At 42.7% G+C, this 25,371-nt stretch overlaps 1 protein-coding gene across 1 annotated transcript in view; it reads left to right on the forward strand.

Annotated features, from left to right (window-relative positions):
• CCNYL1 (cyclin Y like 1) overlaps nt 1-25,371 on the forward strand; it is a 561,203-nt gene that overhangs the window by 205,054 nt on the left and 330,778 nt on the right. The window contains exon 5 of the mRNA XM_069615590.1: nt 7,213-7,248. Coding sequence (XP_069471691.1) covers nt 7,213-7,248 — 36 coding nt within the window. The remainder of the gene's footprint in view (nt 1-7,212; nt 7,249-25,371) is intronic.

A 25,371-nucleotide genomic window follows, 5' to 3' on the forward strand; every position in this document is an offset into this window, starting at 1 on the left:
TGGCAACGCTGCGGTTCCTGGCTGTCGAGATGAACTTTCCTTGCTTCTGGGGTCCCGCACTCTGTTGAGGGGGCTCAGGCTCGGTCAGTCCTGCTTCCTGGGAGTCCGGAGGATCTTCCTGAAGCTCTAGGCCAGCTTAAAAGCAGCGCACACAATCTGGTGTTCCTCTCCCTGGCTGTAGTTTCCAGCAGCAACTCTGTGGAAATTCAACCAGCTCCAAGAAGGATGTCCAGATGGCAATAAAGCAACACAAATGCACTCCAAACGCACAGTTAGTTTTCTAAATCAGTAAATACCCATTTGGGATGGCTCAGACACTACCTACACCCTCAGGTGACTTCAATTGTTAGGGTGCTATTGACATTAATATATCCCTGTTTGCATTTAGAATAGTTTTTGGAGAAGTTTCAAGAGGGATCAGAATAAAACAAGGATTCACACAATGATTCTTAAGCAGGTAAGTATTTTCAATAACCCCCAATGCACAGTCAGTTAACACTTTCCTGGAATGAAGGCAAACACATAAGCAGAAGAGAGAAGAGTCATTCAGCGAGCCAGGCCAGCCAATGTTAAGTTGGCAAAAGTCAAGGTGAACTGAAGCACTTCTTGCAGGTGCAGGTAAGTAAGTCTTTCACAATGTTTATAAAGTCTTTGTCGGATAGAATAAATCAAAGTAGGGCCACAAGCTGATTAGGCTTGTGAGGTAAAGAAGCTCATAGCAACTCTGCAAATACAACCAAGCAAGTCTCCAACGAGGACAAGTGGCTACACTACGAGAGGTACGTTCTTATACTGTACAGTACCTTTTAGGTTGAAGAAAAAGGGCAGCAGATGACATCTTTTCCTGTGCAGCTCTCCAGATGTCCCTGTTCCTGGGCCTCCGTCGTGGGCACAAGAGGGAGCACGTCTCGGGACTCCTGCAATGGGATGGTCACCGCTCGCAACCGGCAATCTTCACACAAGTGGCACTTCGGTGTTTCAGCTCCTCGTGTCTACCGCAAATAGCAAAACCGCAGTTCCTGGCTGTTGTGATGGGCTTTTCTTGCATCTGGGGTCCCGCACTCTGAGGGGGCTCGGGCTTGGTCAGTCTTGCTTCCTGGCAGCCTGGTGGATCTTCCTGGAGCTCTTGGCCAGCTTAAAAGCAATGCACACAAACTGGTGTTCCTCTCCCTGGCTATTCGGTGCCAGCAGCAACTGCAGTGTAAATGTAACTAGCTTCGAGAGGATGTCGAGGTGGCTTACTTTTGGAGTTGATTTGTCACACCAACTCAAAGGGAAAAGTTGTCCTTGTAGGGACTACTGTTGATACGAATTTGGAATTTCAGCACAGCAGCAGGGCTTCACCGGGCAAACCAACGGTCCAGGAGTTGCAGCAGGCGTCGTCTTCAAGTCATTCTTCGGATTCTTTCGTCTAGCGGTCGACTCTGCCTTCTAAGCCAAAAAGCCTCGCCTTTTATACAGCTTGGTCCCATTCACTCCAGCCAAGCTGTCAGTCACCCAGCCGGGTGGCTGTCCTTGCCGGACAACCAGCCGGCCAATTACCTAAGAGTGAATTCCTGTCTCCTATGAGACTAAGCACAGGGCGATTTCGGGCACCTCCCTTGCTTCCTGCCCCTGCCAGACATACTGGAGCCAGAGGCGGGCTTCACTTGTGAATCCCGGCAAAGACAAAATGAACAAAGGGACCAAACCTGGTTTGGCGTGCAGCGTAAATATCAAGAAGGACCTTTCCAGCAAGAAATGGCGAAAAAAGACGACCAGGGTCATTTTGACAAAAATGGCACCCATGGGTGCTTTACCGTGGCTACGAATGCAGCCCGCAATAAAATTCCATAATAGTAGTAAAAAGTAAACCCCTGCCACCAGCAATTCAGTGAGGGAAGGGTAACATAAAAATGTTACATGAGAAGCTAGACAGAGGGGAAACTAAGTAGCCCCTCCAGCACCCTAATGTAAGATAGTGTGTGCTGAGCCTAGAAAGTTACAAAGGTAAGTAAAGTCAATTTCACTTTACTGCCCTGGGAAACAGTAGTTTATCTGAGAGAAGGTATTTAAACCTTTGGGAAATCTGAAAGACTTCCCTGTGTCACGGCACTGAAGGTGCTGTGTGACACAATGTAAAAGATGATGCCTATGGAGTTTGACTCGACAACCAATAGAAAGTGTTCTAAATCACATTAAAATACATGAGAAGGTGGGGGGGAAAGGGTCTCACTCTCTCCAGGTTAAAAAAATAAAGTCCTCAAAATCCAGCAAAGTTGCTGCGGGTGTCTAAAGTAGAGGCAATTGGCACATTTCTGAAAATCCTCCTCAACACGAACACATTCACATTGTTCAAGGGTGATGCCTTTAAGAAGGCTATTAGCTTGACATTGATAATCCATTTACATATCGTCTACTTTTCCTTCCTGAGATGTTTTTCAAGCAGGAGGTTCATATTGCATGCACATAGTTGCATGCAAATCATGTAGGGAGAAAACAGCCTTTAATTGGGTTAGAGGTAAGGCATCCTTAGTCACTGCCCACATTTTTTACTTTGCAGTAAAAGATTATGCATTTTCTGAAACATTGGCAGAATTCTGCCCAACATTTCATTCTATAACCAATATGAAACTCTGTTTTCCCAGATATTACATATCAAATTGTCCGCTGGGCTTCATGTTGGGTTTCACTAACTTCGAATCACTGGGAGCTTTTCTCTGTTTTATTTTTAAAAACATTGACTACCGCACATAAAGAATTGAGACAATGAATCCTGCAAAAGTATTGTAAATTGAAACCTAGGTTATGTTAGCGTTTTTAATACTGGCCAAGCACCATGGTAGTGGTCTAATGGCACTGAAGATGGTCAATGTGGGTAGATGTAAGACTACTGCTAATCCGAAAAGATGTCAAAATGGTTGATGTTCCTTGGAGCAAGTCTTAGTAGCGAGTAAGTCGTTGGTTGTGTGGTGGGCTTGGTTTTACTCAAGCAATCTCTCCAAATATGTAGGCTTGTTTATTTGAACAGTGAAACTGTAACCTTGTCAGACCCCAGAAGGAAATATATGGGATTGCCTAGCCAGCTATCTGAAGTGAGCCCAATGTGGCGCAACAGAAGGAGGACTCGGACTAACTTCTGACATATCTTTAAGGATCTTTATTAAAAGTAAAAACACTCAAAGAAATAGGACAAGTCCGGAGTTCCCTACCTATAAACTTAAAACTAATGGTGCTCTTCGAAGAAAACAGTCCTTGGTTCAAAGATCCTATCCAACTAATCTGGCCGAACCACTTTGGAAAACTGAAATAAAAAGAGGCAGGAGCAATGATCCCCTAACTTCAGCTTCTGCTTGGCCCAATTACATGGATGGCCTGTTGATAATTTCAAATTCATTAATACCAAAACCCAACATGTTCAGATTTCTTGCAGAAACGAACAAAACTTCCTCCTTATGGTGTCCGCTTCCTCAAGGAGGGTTGTGGAGGTTCTCAATACCTCTCCAGGTTCTCTTAACACAGTTCTCTTTATAACATTCTCAGGGCTCTTGGACGAAGTCCAACAGTGTTCGGACAAACTTGTTTTTTTTCTCAATTTATGTAAATCACACAGGGCGCTTGCTTGCCCAATCGGGATTTCTCAGGCTCTCAGCAACCTCATCGGTTTTTCCGACCTTGATACAAAATGTTTGTCTTGCTTTCACTCTGCTTCACATTGGGCGCTTGCCTCTTCAGGTTTCTCAGAGCTGCATAACTTGCTTGACTTTCCCAGCCTTGATTAAGAGGGATATACGTGATTACACTTCATCAGTGTAATCGTGCATTGGATTACCTGCATCCCCTTACCCACTCCCCCTTAACTGTTGCGGGCACACTTCGCTGTGTGCTGCTGATTCCCCGGTCTACCTGCAATGCCAGTTCCCTTCACGCACATGGATGGGAACCAGTGCCGCAGGGTCCTTTTTTTTTTTGGTATACTTTTGGTATAATTGTTTGAAATTTGAGGCTGTATGATATTTTGGTGCAGCCCAAATTCAAGCCATTCTACCATACATTTTTTTTCTCTATTTTATACGGCTTCTGATTGTTTGTACCTTTCTCGTTCTGATGCACACGAGGCGCTGGCCTGCTCTGGTTCCTACTCTCCTGTAACCTCGTGGGCTTTCCCAGCTTGGATTCAAAGTATTCGTACCTCTGTGGTAGTTTCATTGTGAGTGTTCACCTTCCTGTTGCTGCTCGTCTCTGCAGCTAACGTCCTTCGGGTGTAGAGCTCGGGGATCCGGACTCTCCACAGCAAGCTGGTTACGGCGTCGGTTACTGGGCTCAGAGCCCACATTTCATGCCTACGTCGTGCCACCAGAGGAAACGGCTGCTTCTGCGTTTCAGCCTCTTCCCCTGCCTGGACCTCGTGGTCAGAGAAAATGCCAGCCTTCCGGCATATAGCTAGCTTTGGGCTCGCTCTCCATGCTGCAGTGGGCTCCGTCCCATTGTGGCTCCGCCCCTTCAGGACGTCTCCTCCCGACTGCGCTGCTGCATGGGGATAGCACACACCCATATGTAGGAGTTTCCTTCCCTCCATTCAGTTTCTTTCCTGTTTAAGTCGTTAATAATAACAAAGGTGTGTACTTCTGTGCCTTTGGCGCTCAGATGAAATCCGCAACTGCCTGAAGCCGACTTGGTTGGTGGAGTCAAAACAGGAATAACGTTAGGTTGTACAAGATCCATGTAGGCAGTCAATGTGTTCTGGTCTGTCATGTCCTTATCGGACTAAGAGTCCTTGTCTCTGAGCGGGGAGTCACTCCCAGCAAGATCCCACTTGCCCAGACCTCTAGAGAGTTGCTGAGGGGGTTCACCTTCCTAGTCTTGCTCCTCTGTGTGGAGAAGGGCTGAATTGACCAGATTTGTCACACCAGGGTGAGATGTGAGAAAAGGTTTAAAGTGAGTGAAAAAGGACGTGGGGGGCGCGGAGGGAGTGAAACCATTCTACAAAGTACTATATCATATAGCCACATATTGTAATCAGAGTGTAAAGTTGGGGTTAATTTATTGTGAAATATCAAGTCAAACTGACAAAATAACCTCCATGGCTCTTTGCGAACTGTCCAATACATCATAAGAGCAGAAAAGCCAATGCGATCAGCAACAATAAGTTCATGAATGTGGTAAATAATCAGGATAATAATTGCCAAACTCAACCCTGAGTAACACCAATTAAGATGTGAATAAATTGATTGCAGGATGCATACAAGCTGGTTATCCGGATCAGGATTGATGGTCGCTTGACAAAAACTAGCAATGAAAGCTAACAAAATAAAGTAGATATTTAGGAGCGCTAAACTCCTAAATTAAAATCTAGCCAGCGCAGTGTTTTAACAGCAGGAATGACTGGTGGTCTCATATCCAATTATGAACAGGTTATTGTAGGCAAGAGAAATTGCATGTGCAACACCGGTAAACTAGTGTAGAAATTGTACATGACCCTGTAAATTAATGAATATTTAGCAACCTGCAGGAGATTAAGATACAAAACAATTAGTCCTAACAGGTAGCAAACAAGAGAAATTAAGTGTGTTTTGGGAGGATGGGAGGCCAGTAATAAGATGTGGATTATGTCTGACATCCGGATTGGACAGGAAACTCAAAGGGAAAGATAAATACTCACTTGGAAAGGGTGAAGTTAGATCTAGTATGGTTAAAGGTTAACCAGGTGGGAAGAGTGAGGCAAACGCTGCAAAGAAATATCGGTTAATGGTATAGATAAGAGTAAATGGCGGTGCTATAATGGGCAGGCTAATGTCAAAATTGCTGGCTGTACAGATGTGAAGACTGCAGGAGATGTATGGAAAATAGGCAGTACAAGATGTTGTGTAGCTGGGACCCACCTTATGCTTAACTGCTGAATGGATGTTCTACTGAAGGAGATGTTTTCTATTGAAAAATCTTGAAGGCATAATATCAAGCAAGGAAGGATTACTGCAGAGGCGGTTTAATAAAGAAAGAGCTGTTTTTGCCAAGTTTTTTAGTGCTGCATAAATGTTGGTGGTTCTTTGAAGAAAGTTCCATATTTTAGCAAGGAATGAGAAAGTTACTGGCGCTGTGCTATTCGGAGAAAGTGGGCATTTCCAACGCCTACTTGCCCAAGGAAAAGGGTTTATAATATTTATTTCAGACCCGTACTCCATAAAACGTATATGCTTACATACAGATAAATAATATAATATTTAAAACTCAAAAAAAGCTTCCATTAGCACAGTGAATATTTATGGCTGGTTAACATTGTGGTTCAGACTGTACACCAATTACATCATTCGCTAAAATAATCAACGTGAATCTATTTTTTATTTTGTAGCCTTTAGGAATAGCTTTCTGAATTATCAGGGGAGAGTTCTTTAAATCGGGTATCTGTTATCAACATCAGAGAAGCTTCATGTTCTTTGGGAGGTCACAAAACTTCTTATCTGTTTGTGGCTAAAGAGTGCATGTTGGAACAAATTCAACAATGGTTGGTGGTTTGAGGAACTTTCCACCAGGCTGGACGTGAGAGTTGCCTCTGCCCTAGCATTATTGTTAAAAAATAAAAGGGTTCCAAGAAGTAACTAGCTGTGTAGGTAGGGTTCTGATTGAGGTGGTGGGGGCGGGTGGGTGCGAGAAGAATGTAGTGTGGTGAGGATGTCTACTAATGCTAATTGAAAGGATGTTAGTGGATCTGCCATTGAAAGACAGAGTAAGCATACACTTGGACCATGAGCTGAGAGTGGGAATATAGGTAAGTGACGTTCTTCTCGTCTGTTTTATCTTTGGGAAGTGGGGTAGAAAGGCGGGGTCTTAAGGATGCCAAAGGAGACGAGAACTTGAACCCATCTTAGTTTTATCAGATGGTAGCAAAAAGCACCCGTACTCCGCATGGGTTGTGTAGACAGACCTGATAACACTCATCAATTGTTGAAAATAATTGATCCTGCAGGTCGATGTTCCGAGTTGCTTATCGCTTAATGTGCTTTGCACTCTGTAGGAGACTGCACTGAGAATGGACGCGTGTGGCTGTACAATGCTATCTGGATATTTGGGTGATTGAGTAGGATTACATTTCTCTAATTCTCTTTAATTGGTTAAAAAAACTGTCACCTCTTCCTGAAAGTGAATTTAAAATCGATTGCCACCCCAAACAAAATGTTTGGGTTTGTAAACTAATCGATTTGTTACTGACTGCTTTTATTTTGTTTTTCTCACTAGTGTCACGCTAGCAATATACTACCACATTAAAAACAGGTAAGAACATTTTGCATTAAATCTGATCTCAAACTGAAAACCTGTCACTTTTTTCTGAAATGTGCAATCCAAACCTGTCACTACAGTTTATTTTTTAATGCAACATCCGAGTTTACTGAACGTCACCTTTACAGTTTAAGACTAGCTTCAACATTAACTAGCTGTTGAATAACGGTATTTAAAATGTCTCTGCAGGTTGAGCCCCTGCTCAGACTTGCAGTTTACAGGTTTGAACTCTGTCAAATATGCAGCCTTGTACCAAAGGCAATACAACATCCTAATTGTATTCATTAATGTGATTGAAGGCAAGTCGCTTCATAATATATTGACGGTGACTTGCAATATTTAGGTGGCACGTCATCAAGGGGTAACGGTATAAATATTGGAACAAGGTTTGAGGTGGAGTTCTTGTAAAAGTTCATGTACCACTGATGATTTGTAGTATCCCTTTTGTATATGGTAGTTGGTTACTTAATTCCTTAAATTACATGGTGGTCCTCGATCAAGTACTTGGTGTTCTACTAATTCTGGGCGCACATATGAATGTTAATTTAGTAAAAACAAACTAAAATGTCGGCATGGATTGTTCGGAGTACATTTGCGAAATCACCCAGTGCCACTGCAGATAGTTCAGATTACAGGCAAGCAGCAACCTACATAACTATGTTGTACTCTGAAGCATTACGAAAAATAGCTACCACAAAAAGATGGGAGTAAACCCCCCTTCTGAGGTGTACTATTCTTTCCATTTGCTGGTGGGACTTTAAGTATAGCATTCCAAACAAGTGCTTTGCTGATTGCAAAGGACCCACCACCAGATTTTTGGAGGATGAACTTGGCAAGAGCAAGTCCCCCTGCCTTGGCTAAACACAGAATCTGGGAGACACCCGACCGTGTTCTGCAAGGCATGAATTCATTTTGAAATGTACTAAATTAATTTTTCTTGATTAGCCTCCAAGTTTGCATGTTTAGCAATTTCCTTTAATTCTTATCTAACAATTTTTTGATGCTGAAGCCTTTCAAATATACACTATGAAACTCACTTTATTTACATGTCCACAAATGAATTCATACATTCCAATGCGCTCTAGATGCTAGATTGTATGGTGTTGCAGTGGACCCAGAAATTACCACAAAGTCGATGCACAACTTTATTATTTTATGCTGATATGTAGTTTGGTATAAATACATTACATGGTAGCAAAGTCGAAGCTGGAGAGTGGTGTTAGGCACAGTTTGCATGCAGTACCCTTTGGGAACACTACAAAACTCTGACTACAGGTATAGGAAACCCAATCTTTGGTATAAGCTTGTACTACATAGTTTTGGTAGCGTGATGAGCAGCCAGGCTTATCTCAAGAGTGGTCAGTGTGAGCTGTAGGGAAGTTACACAGAGATTCACAGTTACAAGTACTCAAATACTTACACTCAAAGTTTCTTGAATAAACACTTATTAATTAAATTGTCAGTTAGAATAAGCCGCCTTCAGAAGGGGGCAATATAATAGTAACACACAAATACTCTTAGTTTCTAAATCAGTAAAGACCCTTTTGGGATGGCCTACAGACGCAACCTACACACTCGGGTGACTTCAATAGCTAGGGTGCTGGGGACATTAATATCTTACTGTTTGCATTCAGAATACTGTTATAAGTTGGTAAAAGGAAAAGGTTATTAGAACACGAGACCACAAATATTCTTAAGCAGACAAATACTTTTGGATCCCTACAGCAGAGTCCTTCAGTATAGCAGGCTAGGCCAAAGTCAATGGGCAAAAGTCTTATATAGGATGAAGCACTCTTGGTAGGTAAGTAGAAAGTATTTGCACAATGTTTTAGAAGTCTTTGAAGAAAAGAATCAAATGTAGGGCCACAAGCCATTAGACTTGTGATTAGTAGAAGATGCACGCAACTCTACAGCAAGAGGTAAGTTCTCTCGGACTTTGTACAGTACCTTTGACTTGAAGAAAAGATGCAGCGGATGACTTCTGTTCCTGTGCCGCTCTGCAGATCTCATTGTTCCTCGGCCCCAGTCGTGGGGACAAGATGGAGGACTTCTGGGGACTCCTGCACTGCAATGGGACGGTCGCCGCTCGCATCCAGCAATCTTCAAATCAGTGGTTGTTCAGTGTTTCAGCTCCTTGCGTCTACCACAAATGGCAACACTGTGGTTCCTGGCTGTCGAGATAAACTTTCCTTGCTTCTGGGGTCCCACACTTTGTTGAGGGGGCTCAGGCTCGGTCAATCCTGCTTCCTGGGAGTCCGGAGGATCTTCTTGAAGCTCTAGGCCAGCTTAAAAGCAGCATACACAATCTGGTGTTCCTCTCCCTGGCTGTACAATTTCCAGCAGCAACTCTCTGGAAATTCAACCAGCTGAAAAAAGTATGTCCAGATGGCTTACTTTGGAGTTCGTCATCCGTGCAGGGGCTTCTGTCGATACGAATTTGGAGTTTCGGCACAGCAGCAGGGCTTCAACGGGCAAACCAATGGTCCAGGAACTGCAGCAGGCGTCCTCTTCAAGTTATTCAGTTCCTTCGTCCAGTGGTCGACTCTGCCTTCCAAGCCAAAAGGTTTGCCTTTTATTCAGTTCTCTCCCATTCATTCCAGCCTAGCTGTCAATCACCCAACAGGGTGGTTGCCCTTGCCAGACAGTTAGCCCGCCAATCACTGCAGAGTGCATTTGGGTCTCGTAGGAGACTACGCATAGGGAGTTTCGGGCACCTCCCTCACTTCCTGCCTACCCCAGACACCGTGGAGCCAGAGGCTGGCTTCACTCGTGAATCCCGCCAAGGGCAAAGCGAATCATGGGACCAACCCTGCTTTGTCAGCAGAGTAAATCTCAAAAAGGAGCTTTCCACAAAGAAATGGTGAAAAAAGCCGACCAGGGCCATTTTGACAAAAATGGCTCCCTTGGGTGCTTTACTGCAGCTGCGAACGCAGCCCGCGGTAATTGCACACTACAGTAGTTAAAACTAAACCGCTGCCACCAGCCATTCAGTGAGGAAAGTGTAACATAAAATTGTTACATGAGAAGCTAGACAAAGGGGATACTAGGTAGCCCCTCCAGCACCCTATTGTAAGATAGGGTGTGCTGGGTCTAGAAAGTTACAAAGGTAAGTAAAGTCAATTTCACTTCAAGCAAGTCGCTTCTACAAGTCGCTGTTACGCTGCAACATTCTCTGATATGAGGATTACTGAACTTTGTGGACATTCAGTGGATTTGCCGGAGCGAACTCTGCCCATTTACCCATAATCCACTTAAAAAGACCGGGCGCGTGCTTCCGCGCGCTTCAAGCAAGTCGCTTCTACAAGTCGCTGTTCAGCTGATTTAGCTGACAGCGCAACGAGATTCTGTATTTTAATTTTTTTATTCCTTTCAGCACATTAGATTCCCCTTGATTTTTATCTTGATTTTTATTTTATTTTTTTGGGATACCTTTATGTTCTAGAAGTGTCTAGTGGTAACACTAGTAAATTCTGTTGTATTCCAATGTCACGGAAAGCTGTTGGCTATATTGTAAAAACCGGAATGCCCTCCTCTTTAATGGTGATGCGGGCTTCGGTCCAACTTAAAGCAACACCCCTGAAGCCATCTCCAGTCATAGCCCTAAAAAGGAAAATATGTGGACAACCGCCCATTTCCTCTTAAAAAGGGTACTACAAGCAATATTTGGGAGTTTTATCCACCACGCATTCCTACTGACTCTTCGTCTGATATAAATTGTCGTAATGATGTAACCAACCTATAAGTACTGATTTATGTGCCAATAGCTCAGACACATGCATCGAGCTTAACTATCTCTGATACGCAGATTATGGCAATTGCTCTGAATGTTGTGGTTGATGCACCTATTGTAGATTTGACTACACAACAGACTGGAAATATCAAACAAGTCCTTTTTAGGAGTTCTAGTCAGTCATGTAGCACCAGAAAAGATACTTCCTTTTACGGTAAAAAGTCAGTTGTCAGTAATGGCCAAAATGATGAAGAAATTGTAGAGATTCCATCTACTAATGACAAATGTTTACCACCTCTTCAAAAACCATCACTTATTTTTTTTTTATTTGTTTTGGTTACACAGTAACCTTAACAAAAATAGAAATCTCTGATAAAATGCACACATCAAAAGTACTACGGCTAAAAGTATATTGCACATTAGTCACAACTAAAACCATACATAACATCAATAAACACTATTAAACAGAATATTACATATATAACAAAAGGGAAAAAACACACATTTCTTCATACATAGACTTTCAAATTGCAGGACGCGACAAAATTTTACAACCTTTCCTAGGTGGAATCCGAACCTATATATTTAAAATCTGCAGAATATCATTTCATATTTCCTTTTCTTGCTTTTCATTTACACTCAAATGCACTCCATAATCCAATTTCAGGGAAAACATACTTTGCACTGGTCATAAGACATTAAATCATCCTTACAGTTCACATTTTGTCTTTAAAAAACAGAGCACAGCCAGTTGAAGCCTAACTCTGGAACCATGTAGCATATCCATCCACGGTGCTTTAAGATTAACACATTCTGTATTGGGCACAAATTTAACAAAATATTCAATGCGTACTTGTCTAAGACCCACACATTCGGTCAGTAGATGTTCCAGTGTTTCATACCTAGCCTCACGGTTACAAGATCTAAATTTGTCCCAAGACGCAAGAGAACCACCCCTGACATTCATAATCTGACCCGTCTCCAAAACATTAAAGCAGAATCTCATAAATTCCTGCCTTAAAGCTTTACTTGGGGAATTTTATGAGAAAAGGTTCCGTGGTGCCTATTATTTTGTTGTTGGAGACCAGAGGAGAATACCATTTTTTTATTCAGAATTACACTGACCGTAAGGTTCCAATCCGCATGCTGCAAAAGTCTCTTGACCGTCATAGAATTCATAATAAGTAATTCTTTAGATACCCTGACTTTTGCGAGTCACTCCTGGGCCTCCCGTTCTAAATCTCGAAGTACCAAGGATGAGTCCTTGCCTGCAACCAAGCGCCTTCCCAGGATTCCATACAAAGTGGTATCCTTGGGAGACTCTTGGCCACTCAATTATGCTGAATAGAGAAAACAGCCCTAGTTCATGGCGTATAGCCGCTAAGGGAACAGACCATAGATCTCAGCAGGCGGGCCTCATATTTAAGAAATTCAATTCTAAACCAGGATGGAGCAAATTCCATCCCATAGCGGACACAGATTTGCTACGATACACATTAAGACAGGGTAACAATGAACATTTCCCATATTTATTATCAGTTTTACGAAGCTGGGAAATCAGTGGACCGATTTTCTTGTCCAAATAATTACATACATTTACCCTGTTTACAAACTCAAATATTGGATAACCCAAATAGCGAAAAACATGCCATATTGAAAGTTTGACATGATCTAGGAACCAAGCGAACCTAATGGCAATTTTCCTACAGCTTAGGCGCATGATGATGGTCTTTGTCCGATTAATAGCTAAAGTTTTCCACAATGTATTTATTAAATGAGGACAGCACCAGCTGCAAACCTATGCGCGTGTGGTCAACCAAAAGTACGTCAGCGTAAGCGGACCACACGATCTTGGTACCCGCCACTTTAGGAGCAACAAAGGATGCACCTTCCAGATACGGGCCAACATCTGAAAGGTACAAATTAAAGATAGTTGGCGCAAATATGCATCCCTGTCTGAGACCATTACTCGTAGTAATTTCTTCCGAAAGTGATCACTCAATATTGAGTAAATACGAACCCTAATTTTAGTTTCTATATGGAATTGATAAATGATGGATAACTGCACAGGCATATCTAAGGCATACAGTTTGCTCCACAATGTGGTTCTATTTACCGGATCAAACGCAGAGCATAAATCTATTGCCGCCAGATAAATAGTTTGACTGCCCTTAATCCTGGTCTGGTGCTGCATGATGTTCAGCAGAAGTCCCCCGGCATCCGTGCCCACTGCTTTCCTAAAGCCGATTTGCAGGGGGAAGGAATTCCTTGGACTTCCATCCAGGTCTGGATATGTTCCAAGGACGCAAACATTTTAGAATCTGCATCCAGCAGGGCGATAGGTCTATAACTGGATGGCATAGACCGATGGGTACCACATACGACAAATGCCAGCTCGTTGGAAATACCTTAGATATGCCGATGTCCTTAAACAGAAGAAACCAGATTTTTGCACACAGAACTGGATTTCCCTTAAACACACAACATTGGCAAGCAGTTGGGGCCAGGAGCCCGGGATGACGAACATCTAGATATCAATCTTTGGATGTCAAGCAGTGTAAATGGAAAATTCCATTAACATGAGAGGATGTCTATTGGCACCAACCATTTAATAGCTTGTGGGCAGTATAATGAGGCAAAGTGCCCTTCCCAGACCATAGAAGAAATACACACTCCATGTTCTCTAACTTGAGTCTCCTCTTATTAATAAGGGTCCAGAAATTTCTAGTATTTGTTTTGGATATGGCCTCAAGCATGCGTTCCGCATCCTTCTGAATAATTTTAGCTCTCAATGTACGAGCTTTAATTTTCCATCTATTTTTTTGCCTTTTTGATAGTTTCCCCCAATTGGGGACTAAACGGCATTTTTGCTAAGAGCAGAATTTCCTGATTCCTTTCTTTTTTAAGCAGGTACATAGGGGGATCAAAGACATGCCTGTGAATTTGGCCTAATTTCTTAGATCTCTTAATTCCGAGAGGACCCAAAATAATACCCTTAACATAACTGTTAAAGTCCATATGCGTGTAGTCTTTTTTTTTTTATCACAACCATTTGTCATAATCCTGAAAAAAAAAACTTCAAAATGTTGTCACTGTGCCAGTTGATACCGGCATTATTAGACTCCATCACAAGTGGATATGACTCCTTAGGGGCGACCACGGTATGCGCCTGCAAAGACAGTTTAAGCATACAGTGGTCACGAACAGTGGAGGGTAGTATTGTAAAATCAAATATTAAATGTGCATATTCGCAAATGTAGTCAATAGTTGAGTACTCGACGCCATTTGTCCATGTGTAACTGGTCAAACCCGTGCTCATGAATTCATTTACACAATTTAAGCCCCAGCCCGTCAAATGATTCCACGGCGCTCCCTGCCCTTGCTTTCTGGAATTGCCGTGGCCCAAGGAGTAAAGAATTGGCTCCTTATGCACCCCTTTTGAGCATATCCCAACTTCATAATTAAAATCCCATGATCATGATAAGTATTTTGCACAACATTTGGCATTCCAGAATTATACCAACAATCAAGTTAATGAATTCATTCAAATCCAGACCGGGAGACCAATATACGTGAATTATCAATAGATGTCCAAGAGGATCAGGGGGGAAAAAAAGTGCAGAAGCATGGCAATACATCCCTTGTGGATAGAAAAGAGCTTAATACACTTAAGGGCTAACATATTTATAATTACAATAAGCATGCCCCCAGAGGGTCTTCCTCTCATCTCAATTTTTTAACTGCAGGCACTTGATGTATACAATAACCATCTATCACCAAGGGAGTAAGAGCCCAGGTCTCCTGCAGGCAAAAAATACTAGCTTCACATAGTTGGCTAATGCGATCAGATGCCAGCATCAGAACCTTGTTTCCCCTTGAATTCCATGAAACAATTGTATGAAGAAAAGGAATCTATGGTTTCCCGTTTAAGGCTTGAATTTTTGCCAGTGATTCACTCTGTGCTAACCATTTAAGATCAGTTTTTGGAATTTGGGTTTGTAAAGTTGTCCCCTCAATCCTTTTTTGATGGATGCATGAGATGGAATCCATAAGACTCCTCCCCTCTAACTCAACACTTCGGCTAATCAGTCTATTATTGAATGGTACGAGGTCAAAGCCGAAGCAATGTAGGGCATCAATTTCTGATGCCACAAGTTCCATAATGGCCTGAGAAGACCAATCTTACGTAGCCAAATCTCAGTGGGTGCATAAAATCCACCAGTTTGATATCGCCAGAGGAAATCATAGAAAGTCTGGAATTTTACTAAATGGGGATAAAATTCTTGGGTGATTTAGCGACTCAGGACCACCCTGAGGAAGCATGAAATATGACACAATACTGGGATAGTCCGTAAAATGTGGGGCTCTCCAGTCAACTCTATTGTACGTATCATTAGTTGATGCCCTGTCATTGGGCCTATAAGGAGTATAATTGTCACCCCCTATGGAGTGTTCAGCTTGTACCGGGTTCCCCCCATTCTTTCAGTGGATCATTACGTAATACCAGAGTATCAGTCTTATGAGGAGTGTAAATCCCCCCCCCGCACACCTCCTGTGGAGCGCTCACCCTGTCCCAGATTCTCCCATTCTTTCAATGGCTGGGAATTCTTATTCCTTTCTGGAATATTAGACTCGTCATACTGTTCAGATGTAGGAATATGCGGTAATTTAGAAGGGTCTAAACAAGATTGATTGACCAATGCTACCAGTCCCTCATGGTGACGTGAGGAGTGTATATGCATAGCCGGCTGTGCCGCACTAAGGCCCCCGTACCTCAGTGGAATATAAATATATGGAGCCACATTAGTTGATTCACGACCCAACCCAATCCTAGTTGGTGGATCGGAAAGATGTTTTTCACTCCCAACACAGTCCTTTGATGACTTAAGTAATTTAAGGTCATTTGAAGATCTTTCTGTTGTATCAGTATTCTCAAGTAAATTATGCTTTGCTTCGATCCAGTTAGAAGTGGCCGGGAGTCTAAGTCCCTGTCTGCTTGAATCTTCTAACATATTTTTTAAAGCCTGTTGTACCAGGATTTTGATCTCTTCACTAGGCACAAGAGTGGATATCAATGTTGAAGGAGGAGCCCCCCCCAATGGTCCCACTTAAAGGTAAACCTGGGCATGGTGCTCCCCTGAATTTGTGGCCTCCCCTGAGTTTGTTAGGGCCCCCTCCCTTTAACACTCCAGAGTGAGGTTCCCCGACCTGTACCCTCCCATGGGGTTCAGGGGGGCTGGGGGGATTTCCCAATATTCAGTGTTGTCATGGAAATTTGGGGGGCGTCTGAATAGCCCTCCTTTTTCCCCAGCACTGTTGGCAAATTTTGGTTTTTGGTGTAAAAAAGGACTTAATATCCGTACTGTCAGTCGGATCCTTCTTTTTTTGGTTATTTTTTTATGTTAATGGAATTTTTTTGAGAGGACTGTCATTAGATGATTTAAAACCCTGAGGGAGTTTTTTCCCCTATATGAACGTCATTTATATGTACAGTTTTTTTAAACATTTTCTTTACTTGTTTCTATGCCTGACTGTGGCCCTTATGACTCATGGCCTCAATCAGGATGTCAGAAGCGTCACCGTAGTCTCCTCCCTCCATGACTGCAAATTCTGGTGGGCCCTGAGCACCATCGTCGGAGGCGGCCAAATTGGTTTTTATTGGCGTTCTCAATTCTTTCAGCTCTAACGCTTTTTTGCTTTCATCAAGCTGAGAGAAATCAATGCCACCTTCTATGGAAAGACCACATGTCTTTTAGATTGGTATTAGTATTGGCAATTTTTGATGCAGGTAAATTCTTGCTTTTTTTAACCAGGTTTTTGATAAGACTATTAGACCTGGCCGCCCTGCGCTTGAGGGCCTTGGCCCTCATTTTCTTCTCTCTACGGGAAGTGTGCTGAAAAATGGTGGATGGACATTCTGGAGAACAGTCCCTATCCCTAGGTCCCCCTTCAACACCAATTTGATCACTTCCTTCCTCCAATACCCTTAAGAGAGCATAGGGACTTTCTTGATTGGTCACTGACTGTATGGCCTCGGGGGGAAATGGCACTTGTTACCAACTTCCCTTGTAACATTTTAAGATTGGGATTCGCTAAAACTATGCTCTCCTCCAGACTTTTGGTCTGATTAACGTTTGTAGAAAACAGTACTTTAAGCTCCGCCAAGCTGCTCAAAAGTGCAGAGGATGAGTCGTTGTTCCCCTTTACCCAAACCTCTGCATAAGATTTAGGGCAAGCCATCATCTCCAGATCCGTTTGTGAGGTCTGGTCATGACAGAACATTCTGGTTTGGGCTTCACTATGCCCCACCGGAAACGCACATCTCTCTAAAGCCAAAAGATAACCCTCCAGTTTACAAATCTTCTCTGTACTGACTAAAATTAAAGATCTAAGTTCTTGGATGTCCATATGAGTCCTCTCATGCCCCTTATCGAGTAGATTTAGGATCCTTGTTAAAACGGGAAAAGTGGCGTATGTTGAGGCCGTATCCTCTGAATTAATGCCTTTGAAAAGAGGTCCTATGAGGGGAACAGTGGGTTCGTATGGATGGTCAATAGGGGATGCAGGACTTGCAAATTTGAGAGGGTTGGCAGCCTGACTACCAAACCCCTCTCTCTCCCCATTATACCCTTCTTCCTTGACCCTAGAGTTTGAGCCAAAGGATTGCTCAATATAATTAATATCTAGGGGGGGAAGCCACATCAGAAGCTTCATATAAGTGAACGTTGTTATAACCCCCTGCTCTGGGCCTAGCAGGAGTGGACGGCCCCTTGGATAAACTGACCCTTCTGTCCAACTCTGCAAGTACAACAGGCGCCAGGAGGGAGGTGTCGGCCCCTAGGTCTCAGTTTGGCTCCCTCTATCATCTCCATTACTTGAGCATCCAGATTTTCCTGCCCGCTTCATAAACTTTTCTGGATTGGGGCTGGATTCACCAGGGGCTGTTGTTCCCCTAAATCATTACACCCATTTAACGCCTCATTCGGCGAGCAGGCGGGTATCTGGCCCCCAATCAGAAGGCTATCCATGTTAAACACAAACGCAGGTTTGGCCAAAGACTACCTGAATTGGGCGAACGGATTTACCACTGCGAAGCGAGCCAACCATACTCCAACGAGCAGAACGAACCCCCATTCTTATTTAGCCAAGAGTATAGAGAGCGCGGCTCGCGTGGATTCAAGCGGGCACAATCAAATAACCCTTTGATCACTTAATCATTTAGAGTAGTACGTAGTGGGTTTATCAATAGGACAGTAATGAGGCGAGACTGTAAACTGACATGAACGAGTTCCACATTATCCCGCTGACGACTCACCGCCCCACAGAACATTTAAGTAATCCGTACACTGCTACAGAACAGTCCATAGTTCCTCTGCAAAACACAGTAAGCAGTATTCTCCCTCAAGGTTGAATATATTGCAAACTCAAATCGAGGCAGCTCTTTCCCGCTACAGAATAAATGCCAAATAAGATGAGAGCGCACACATCGCCCTCTTTACCGTGCAGACGGCGAAAAGCCAATTATTTCACAAAATTCGTTAAACAGTGTTCACCCACGTGATTGAATGTTGTACACTGAAAACGCAGCAGCTCTTTCCCACTTACAGAACGAATACCAAATGAGATAAGATAGGTGCACACACATCGACTTTACCATGCACACTGCAGAAAACCAGTTATTTCACAAAGTACAATAAGCGGTATTCACCTGCGAGATTAAACATGTTGAACACTGGAGTCGCGACAGCTCTTTCTCGCTTACAAAGTGAATACCAAATCAGATGGGTGCTCACACATCGACCTCTTTACCATGCACACGGCGAAACGCCAGTAAATTTGCCTCTCCAATGCAGAGGCGCTTCGGTCAGCGAGTCTAGCTCCGGCCCGCTAACAGGCAAACAGGCACTTCCAGGGCACTTCTGCTCTGGCATGCGCACTTGAGGCGCACGGCCAGTGCCAAATACAGCCGGAGCCGGTAATGGGGCGGAGCCTTTGATTAAGTCCAACAAAACAATGGGTGAGCAGCACAACAGGAATATAGCCTCCAGGCAAACAGGCACTTCCACTGCACTTCCGCTCACTACTTATTGATGCGTCAGTTCATGCGGCTGAGATAAACTTATATCAATCACCAAGTCTGTTTAATCATTGTAGTGACTCGCTAGTCGAGAGCCCTACATCATTTTCCCGCCCAACACAGAGGAAACAATTTGATATTTGCTCTCCTCGGCTGTCATCTGTGTTAAAAGATTTAGTACAAGACACACACCCGCCGTTGCCTGCTGGTAGCCCTAAGCTGCACTCCTAGTGGGACAAAGTCCCCAATGTTACTTCAACCTCGTAAATCCAATTCGACTCACAGTGGGACGTATTATGACTTACGATGGTTGCTTCTATGGATTTGTTTCAATATAATAAGTTTTACATCAATTAGATGGGATTCGCTTGAAGAAAAATTACATTGATCTGTCAGTCTGCTTGTCTACAGTCAGGAACCACAAGGCTGAGACAAAACAGGTGTTAACTAGATAATGTAATATTTTATATTGACGACAAATCAATTTACACCACACTATTAACACATAGTGTGGGATACCACTTTAGCACAATTGTGTAGTCAAACAATTCAAAAACAATGACAGTAATATATAGTTGAGCTGAAGGCAGCCCTCACAAAAAAACGTAAACTATAAAGAATGAAGCTTATCAACAAAACAACTTGTTAGTATAAGCGGTTAAAGAAAGGATTCATTTGTAGCTATGAAACAACATTAGCATGTTTATCCTTCTGGGCAGTATTATTCACTCTGCTCAGAGCTTACTAAAGACACTCCTATAAAATCATGTATGCCAACGCGTTTCGGATTAATCAAAACCCATCTTCAGGGCAGGGCGTGTTTTAGTTCCAACAATGTTCAATTTCAATTCCTAAACCAAATAAATATAAACTAATTAGACCTCTGAGGTAACCGGGAGATTTAACAAGTAGCTCTCATGTAAGTAGAAGTGCACTAAACTCAATTACTGTGTAAGTAGGGGATGCTGGCAACTACCTGCATGGTAAATGCAAAACAACACAGATTGTAAATGTCCATTTAAGGCAAGAGTCTCACTCTAAGCGGTACACATGTCGTCTAATCCACTTACCCGATAGGAAGACCAACTCCTCTTCCCGGGTAATGTGGAGATGGCAGGCTGAGGTTTCCAGTGTAGGCGGCTAAAGGCAAGGAGAGATGTGAAAGGTCATGTCTAGGGAGTGTACACCATGGCTTCTAGATATATATATATAAAAATCAATAAAATGTATAGCTGAATTGGGCTCTGACCAAAACCAGATAAGTATAAACTTAAGTGACTATTCGTGTATGGTAGAAGCCGAGCTCCATAATAGCATACACATTCAATTGAATGATGCTGAATGGCGGCTTTACGCATTGTTCCACTAAACGAGTGCTCGTTTGTCTTGAGAGGGAAACATGCGCTTCTGCAATACTTTGCCGTCCGTATGAAGGCGGCGGAGTCAGGGCTCAGGGTATATCGCTAAAGAAGCTTGCCTTCAAAGACCACGATTAGCAGAGGAAAACTAGCAGCCCGTCGCTAGGACGCTTTGCTAATCTCTGGTTTGTAAAAATGGTTGCCAGGGAGGCGGCACGCACGCGCGTCCTGGCTCCCGGCACCATCTTTGTGTGGGACATTTTGTCCGCAACTTCATATTAGCAGGACGTAGATATCAGTACTGACACTTGCTCGTTGGGCCTTAGGTTCACGGAGGCACAGGTTCCTAATAGGACCAGGTGCCTAAATGTATTGTGAAATCTCACAGCATGGGGGACTGAGGTTAACATGAACGCAACGCGCACGCGCATCAAGTCCTGAAAGCAGCACGAAGGTGTGCGCATGTCCTAAAGATTGCAAGATATTGTACAGTAAAATGTTTCTGCGGCGTCCCGTGGGGCGCTGCTAACTTATCGCATACGCTTCTTCAAAGGTAGAAGAGTATAGGTGATCCCAGTTAGGAATAATGAGAAGAGATAGAAGTCTGTCTGGATGAGTCCTGGCTCGTACCTTGGTCAAGGCAAGTAAATGAGTGTATTCAACACGAGTGATGGAGAAGATGGCACTTAACAAAGATTAAGGGTGGGAGGAGGGGCATCAAAGCAGTATTCAACTGTGTGGTGTCCCTACCCCCCGCTGGTTATTATGGAAACAATCTTGGTCAAGGTGAATAGCTAGGTGTATTTAAACACTAGTTATGGAGATGGCCAATGAGTAAGGTTATTGTGGCACTTGAGGAAGATTAAGGGCGGGAGGAGGGGCATTGCAGCAGTGTACTACTGTGCGGTGCCCCGATCTCCCGCTTCAATTAAGGTAACCGTCTGTCGAAGTGGGGTCAACGATTGGCAATCTGCCAACCCCCCTTCTTTCTGAGGGTCACCACTTGAGTGTCATGGTGTAAAGACATGTTCCAAGTATGAACCAAAGATGCATCAAAGCTTATGGCTCTCGCGGAGACTCCTGTACACAACCAACAGTTGCATTTCGATTATTTTCTCCCGGTGTCAAAGCCGTTCACATTCTAATCAATTGGTGGGTTTGGCGGATACTTCTATCCAGAATTAAGAGATTTTTCAAAACCTAGTTAGACCTCCCGTTGCCAAGGCCGTTCACAATCTGGAATACCACAATGGAGCATGACCGCTAGGTCATGTTTAGGCAGAATGCATTGAAATCAAGTGATAACAAATATATGTTCGACTCAATTTTGACAACTACTCTTGCTCAAGATCTGACCTCAAGCGAGCTGGAATGGTACTTTAAGGTGCACTGTTAGAAGCACTACAATAAAACACTACAAGCAACACTATAAAAAACACATCGGATCAAATTCACAATTCATTCCTCTTGGGCTCAGACAATCCAACAGATCGATCCAAGCAATCTCCCTCTGGAGTAGTCTCTTATAGACATCCCCCCCCCCCCTCCTCTTGGGCCCACCTTCACTTGTCCCAAAAATCATACGTTTTAGTTGGGCAATAGAATGCCTTGCTTCCAAAAAGTGCGTTGACACCGGTGATCTGAGACTTTTTGTCCTAATGTTGGATTTATGCTCAGTCCAACGCTGTTCCGCCTTTCTCATGGTAATCCCAACATAATAAAAACCACAAGGGCATTTGAGAGCATAAATAACATTTGTGGAGTCACAAGTACACAAATGTTTTAGTGTAATTGGCTTCCCTGTGTGTGGATGTGAGATTATTTCCTGGAAGGATGTTACTGCAATGCTGGTATCTTGTGGTTCCCTTTGGGCAAGGCTAAATCTGCTCTAACCAGACTGTTTCTTAGGGCATTGCTATTTCTTTAAGCTAAAATTGGAAGTTGTTGAAAGAGTGGTTGTCAGGGTGTCCATTTGCAGCATTGGCCAATTTCTTTGGATAATACTCCTGATTTTTTTTTTACTCTGAGCGGAATATGTGGTAACGTACACCATAGAGTCATCTTTGTTCCGATTTCTGGACGTGAGCAAGGTATCTCTCAATGGTTGCCACTTTCTCCTCGATTTGGGCTATAGTAGTTGGATTGTAGCCTCTTTTCTTGAATTTGTGGCGTGATGCTGATTGCCTCACTAATTAGGTGTCTTCTGAGATGTTACTTCGATATCCTAGAAATTGGCTTAAAGGGACACTGTCCATTGTCCTACGAGGATGAAAACTCGTTGCCAGTAGGAGGCTGTTCCTGTTGGTGGCTTTAGTAAAAATCTGTCTCTCCAGATTCTCCTTTGACATAGGATTTAGTAAACAAAAACAATCCTTTATTGGAAATTACTCTGTCTTTGGTCAAATTATTTGAATCCCTAGCTATAAAAGTGACGCAACAAATGCAGAAAATTGACAAGAGCTTTGAGTGGATGTATGATTGGGACAAGAAACAAAATGCTAAAGGTAAGTGATACTGGTGCTGTTGACCAATATGACCAAAAGGGCCCTTATAGACCTAGAGATGACAGACAATCCTCTGAATTAAACATTCAGCATCCTATGTGTCCTCTCCCGACATTTGAAAGTTATTGTTCCTCAAACCTGTCAAGAAGACGCTAATGTTTTCCCCACTTACACAAGCTCCCCCATCAACGGAGATTCCTCCAGTTAAACCGGGCACGATGTACAATAGGTTTGACATTCATCCAAAAGGGAATGACCAAGATTGTTATAAATGTCATCTAATAACCTGCCAAAAAAACAAAATCAAAAAATGTCTACGCACAATAGTAGTGCGAATGTCAAACAGTTTGTACAACGCCTGACTTCAGTGAAAAATTCAAATTCTAATATAAGGAAAGTAATACAGAATAAATATAAACATTTAAACGAACATCTGAATAAAAATGTCAAAGATTATGCTCTAAATGAGATCATTGCGTTGATTGAAGCCCCTTGTGCTCTAAAAGACAGCGAATCCAAAGTTAATCAATCTGCTTCTGTTACTGCAGCAGATTGCATTGTGATTCACACAGACTGTTTAGATTCTGGGGAAAATTCAAATGAGCTACCAATAAAAACTCCTATAGTCATGCAATGCCCAAAAGAGAGAAAATCCTCTACTCTAAAAGAAGCACAATTGCGTCAGAATAAATCTCTCTTCTCTGATGAAATCCTGCGAGAGGTACAGGCAGAAATTCGAAGATCCCTTGAAGACTTTAAACAACATAAGCAACCAATTCTGACTTTGAATACTTTGAAATCTGCCTTGCCCCTCCATGAAGTCATACAACCAGACATAACAATAGAGTTACTAAGTGAATCCTCTAGTTACTCAAATTACCCACTACAACCGGACGCTCGTATGAATTCAAAACCATCAATGGTTGAGATGTCTTCACACCCCACCAATAGAGATGACATGAAAAACGATATCATTGGAAATGTACCTACGTATTTTAGAGCTGAAATCCATCAAGCAATGGATGAATATTTTTTTTAAAAGTCCTCTTGCAATGCGAACGATAAAAAGATGACCAATACAAACACGCTCCCAAAAGAAAATGCAATTAGCATTCTGCCTCTATATGTACCTGAAAAAAAGAATCCTTTGCAAAAGAAACAGTAAATACCATCAAATTGTCAAGACACATGCTAAACCAAAATAATCATTTATTTATATTGAAATGCCATGCAGCTCCATTTGAGGCATATGATTTGTGCTGAGCTAGTGTCTTGGCGATTTTTGAGGATATACCGGACTTGAGTGATGTCAACTCCAATGACATCACCCAGGTCGAGTTTCTAAATGATTCAAATCGCTCTATGGTTATGTGGCTGAGCTCAAATGTTGTACGTAACGTTCTTTGGCAGGCCAGAATAGACCTTTTTGCAATAGGTTTCATTCTGGCTATTGATCCTACAGTTTGAAAGCGAAAAGGATAAAGGGGTAGAGACAACTTCTACAACCCAAATCCAACAGTTGAAATTATATAATGCCGAAGATAATTGTAATTCTAAGAGACCGTGCCAAGGAAATCCCCAGCCAAATTATGATGCAACAAACACTCGTTATACTTCATAACTATCTTTGGAGAAAAAACCCAAAGAATTCTCAATTATAAGCTGGAATACCTGTGGTCATTGCCATCTGTTGAAGGACTCCTCAGTTACTATTGTACAATATCATAGCCCTCCAAGAAACGTGGTTTACCACAGCGCCTGTTTTGAACGGTTAGGAAATCCTTCTGTCCCCCGCAATTAAAGGAACCAAAGGTAGACCAGCTTCTGGGTTAATGGTAGCAGTGAACATTGATTCTGGCTTCAGAATCTACCCATGGGCTCAGCCAAACAATTTTTTACAAATGGTTAAAATAACTTTCCACGGTAACATCATGGCCCTAATAAATGTTTATCGGAACCCTATGGGATTGCCTTGTTAGATCTTTTTTGGTGAGTTGGTGAATTTGCTTAAACTAATACTTCATTCCCCCAAGGTCACGAATATTTTTGTTGTTGGTGATATGAATCTACATTGTCTGGCAAAGACATCTAACAGCCTGAACCCTTCATGCGCTAAATGGGAAGAAATCATGAAATCTTGTAACCTATTGATGCTTAATGGCTCAATTAAAAGTGATATCCCAGCTCATTATACCTGGCGGAGGGGCACGAACACCTCAATTATTGATTGTTTTTGGATACGAACTCATTCAGTCTAATGACCAAATTTGAAGGAGTGCATTCCCCTAATGGGGATCATGAAATGCTTACTGCACGTTGGTATTCTGATAGCATATCATCAAACTCACACATTTGTAGATACATCCCAAGACTCAATGTGAACAACTCACGAATTAGATTTCTATGGAACGAACAGTCGTTAACTAGTCTTCGTGCAGACCTCCTGAG

The sequence above is a fragment of the Ambystoma mexicanum genome, chromosome 9, assembly GCF_040938575.1.
Source record: "Ambystoma mexicanum isolate Mex_15411 chromosome 9, UKY_AmexF1_1, whole genome shotgun sequence".
NCBI lineage: Eukaryota > Metazoa > Chordata > Amphibia > Caudata > Ambystomatidae > Ambystoma > Ambystoma mexicanum.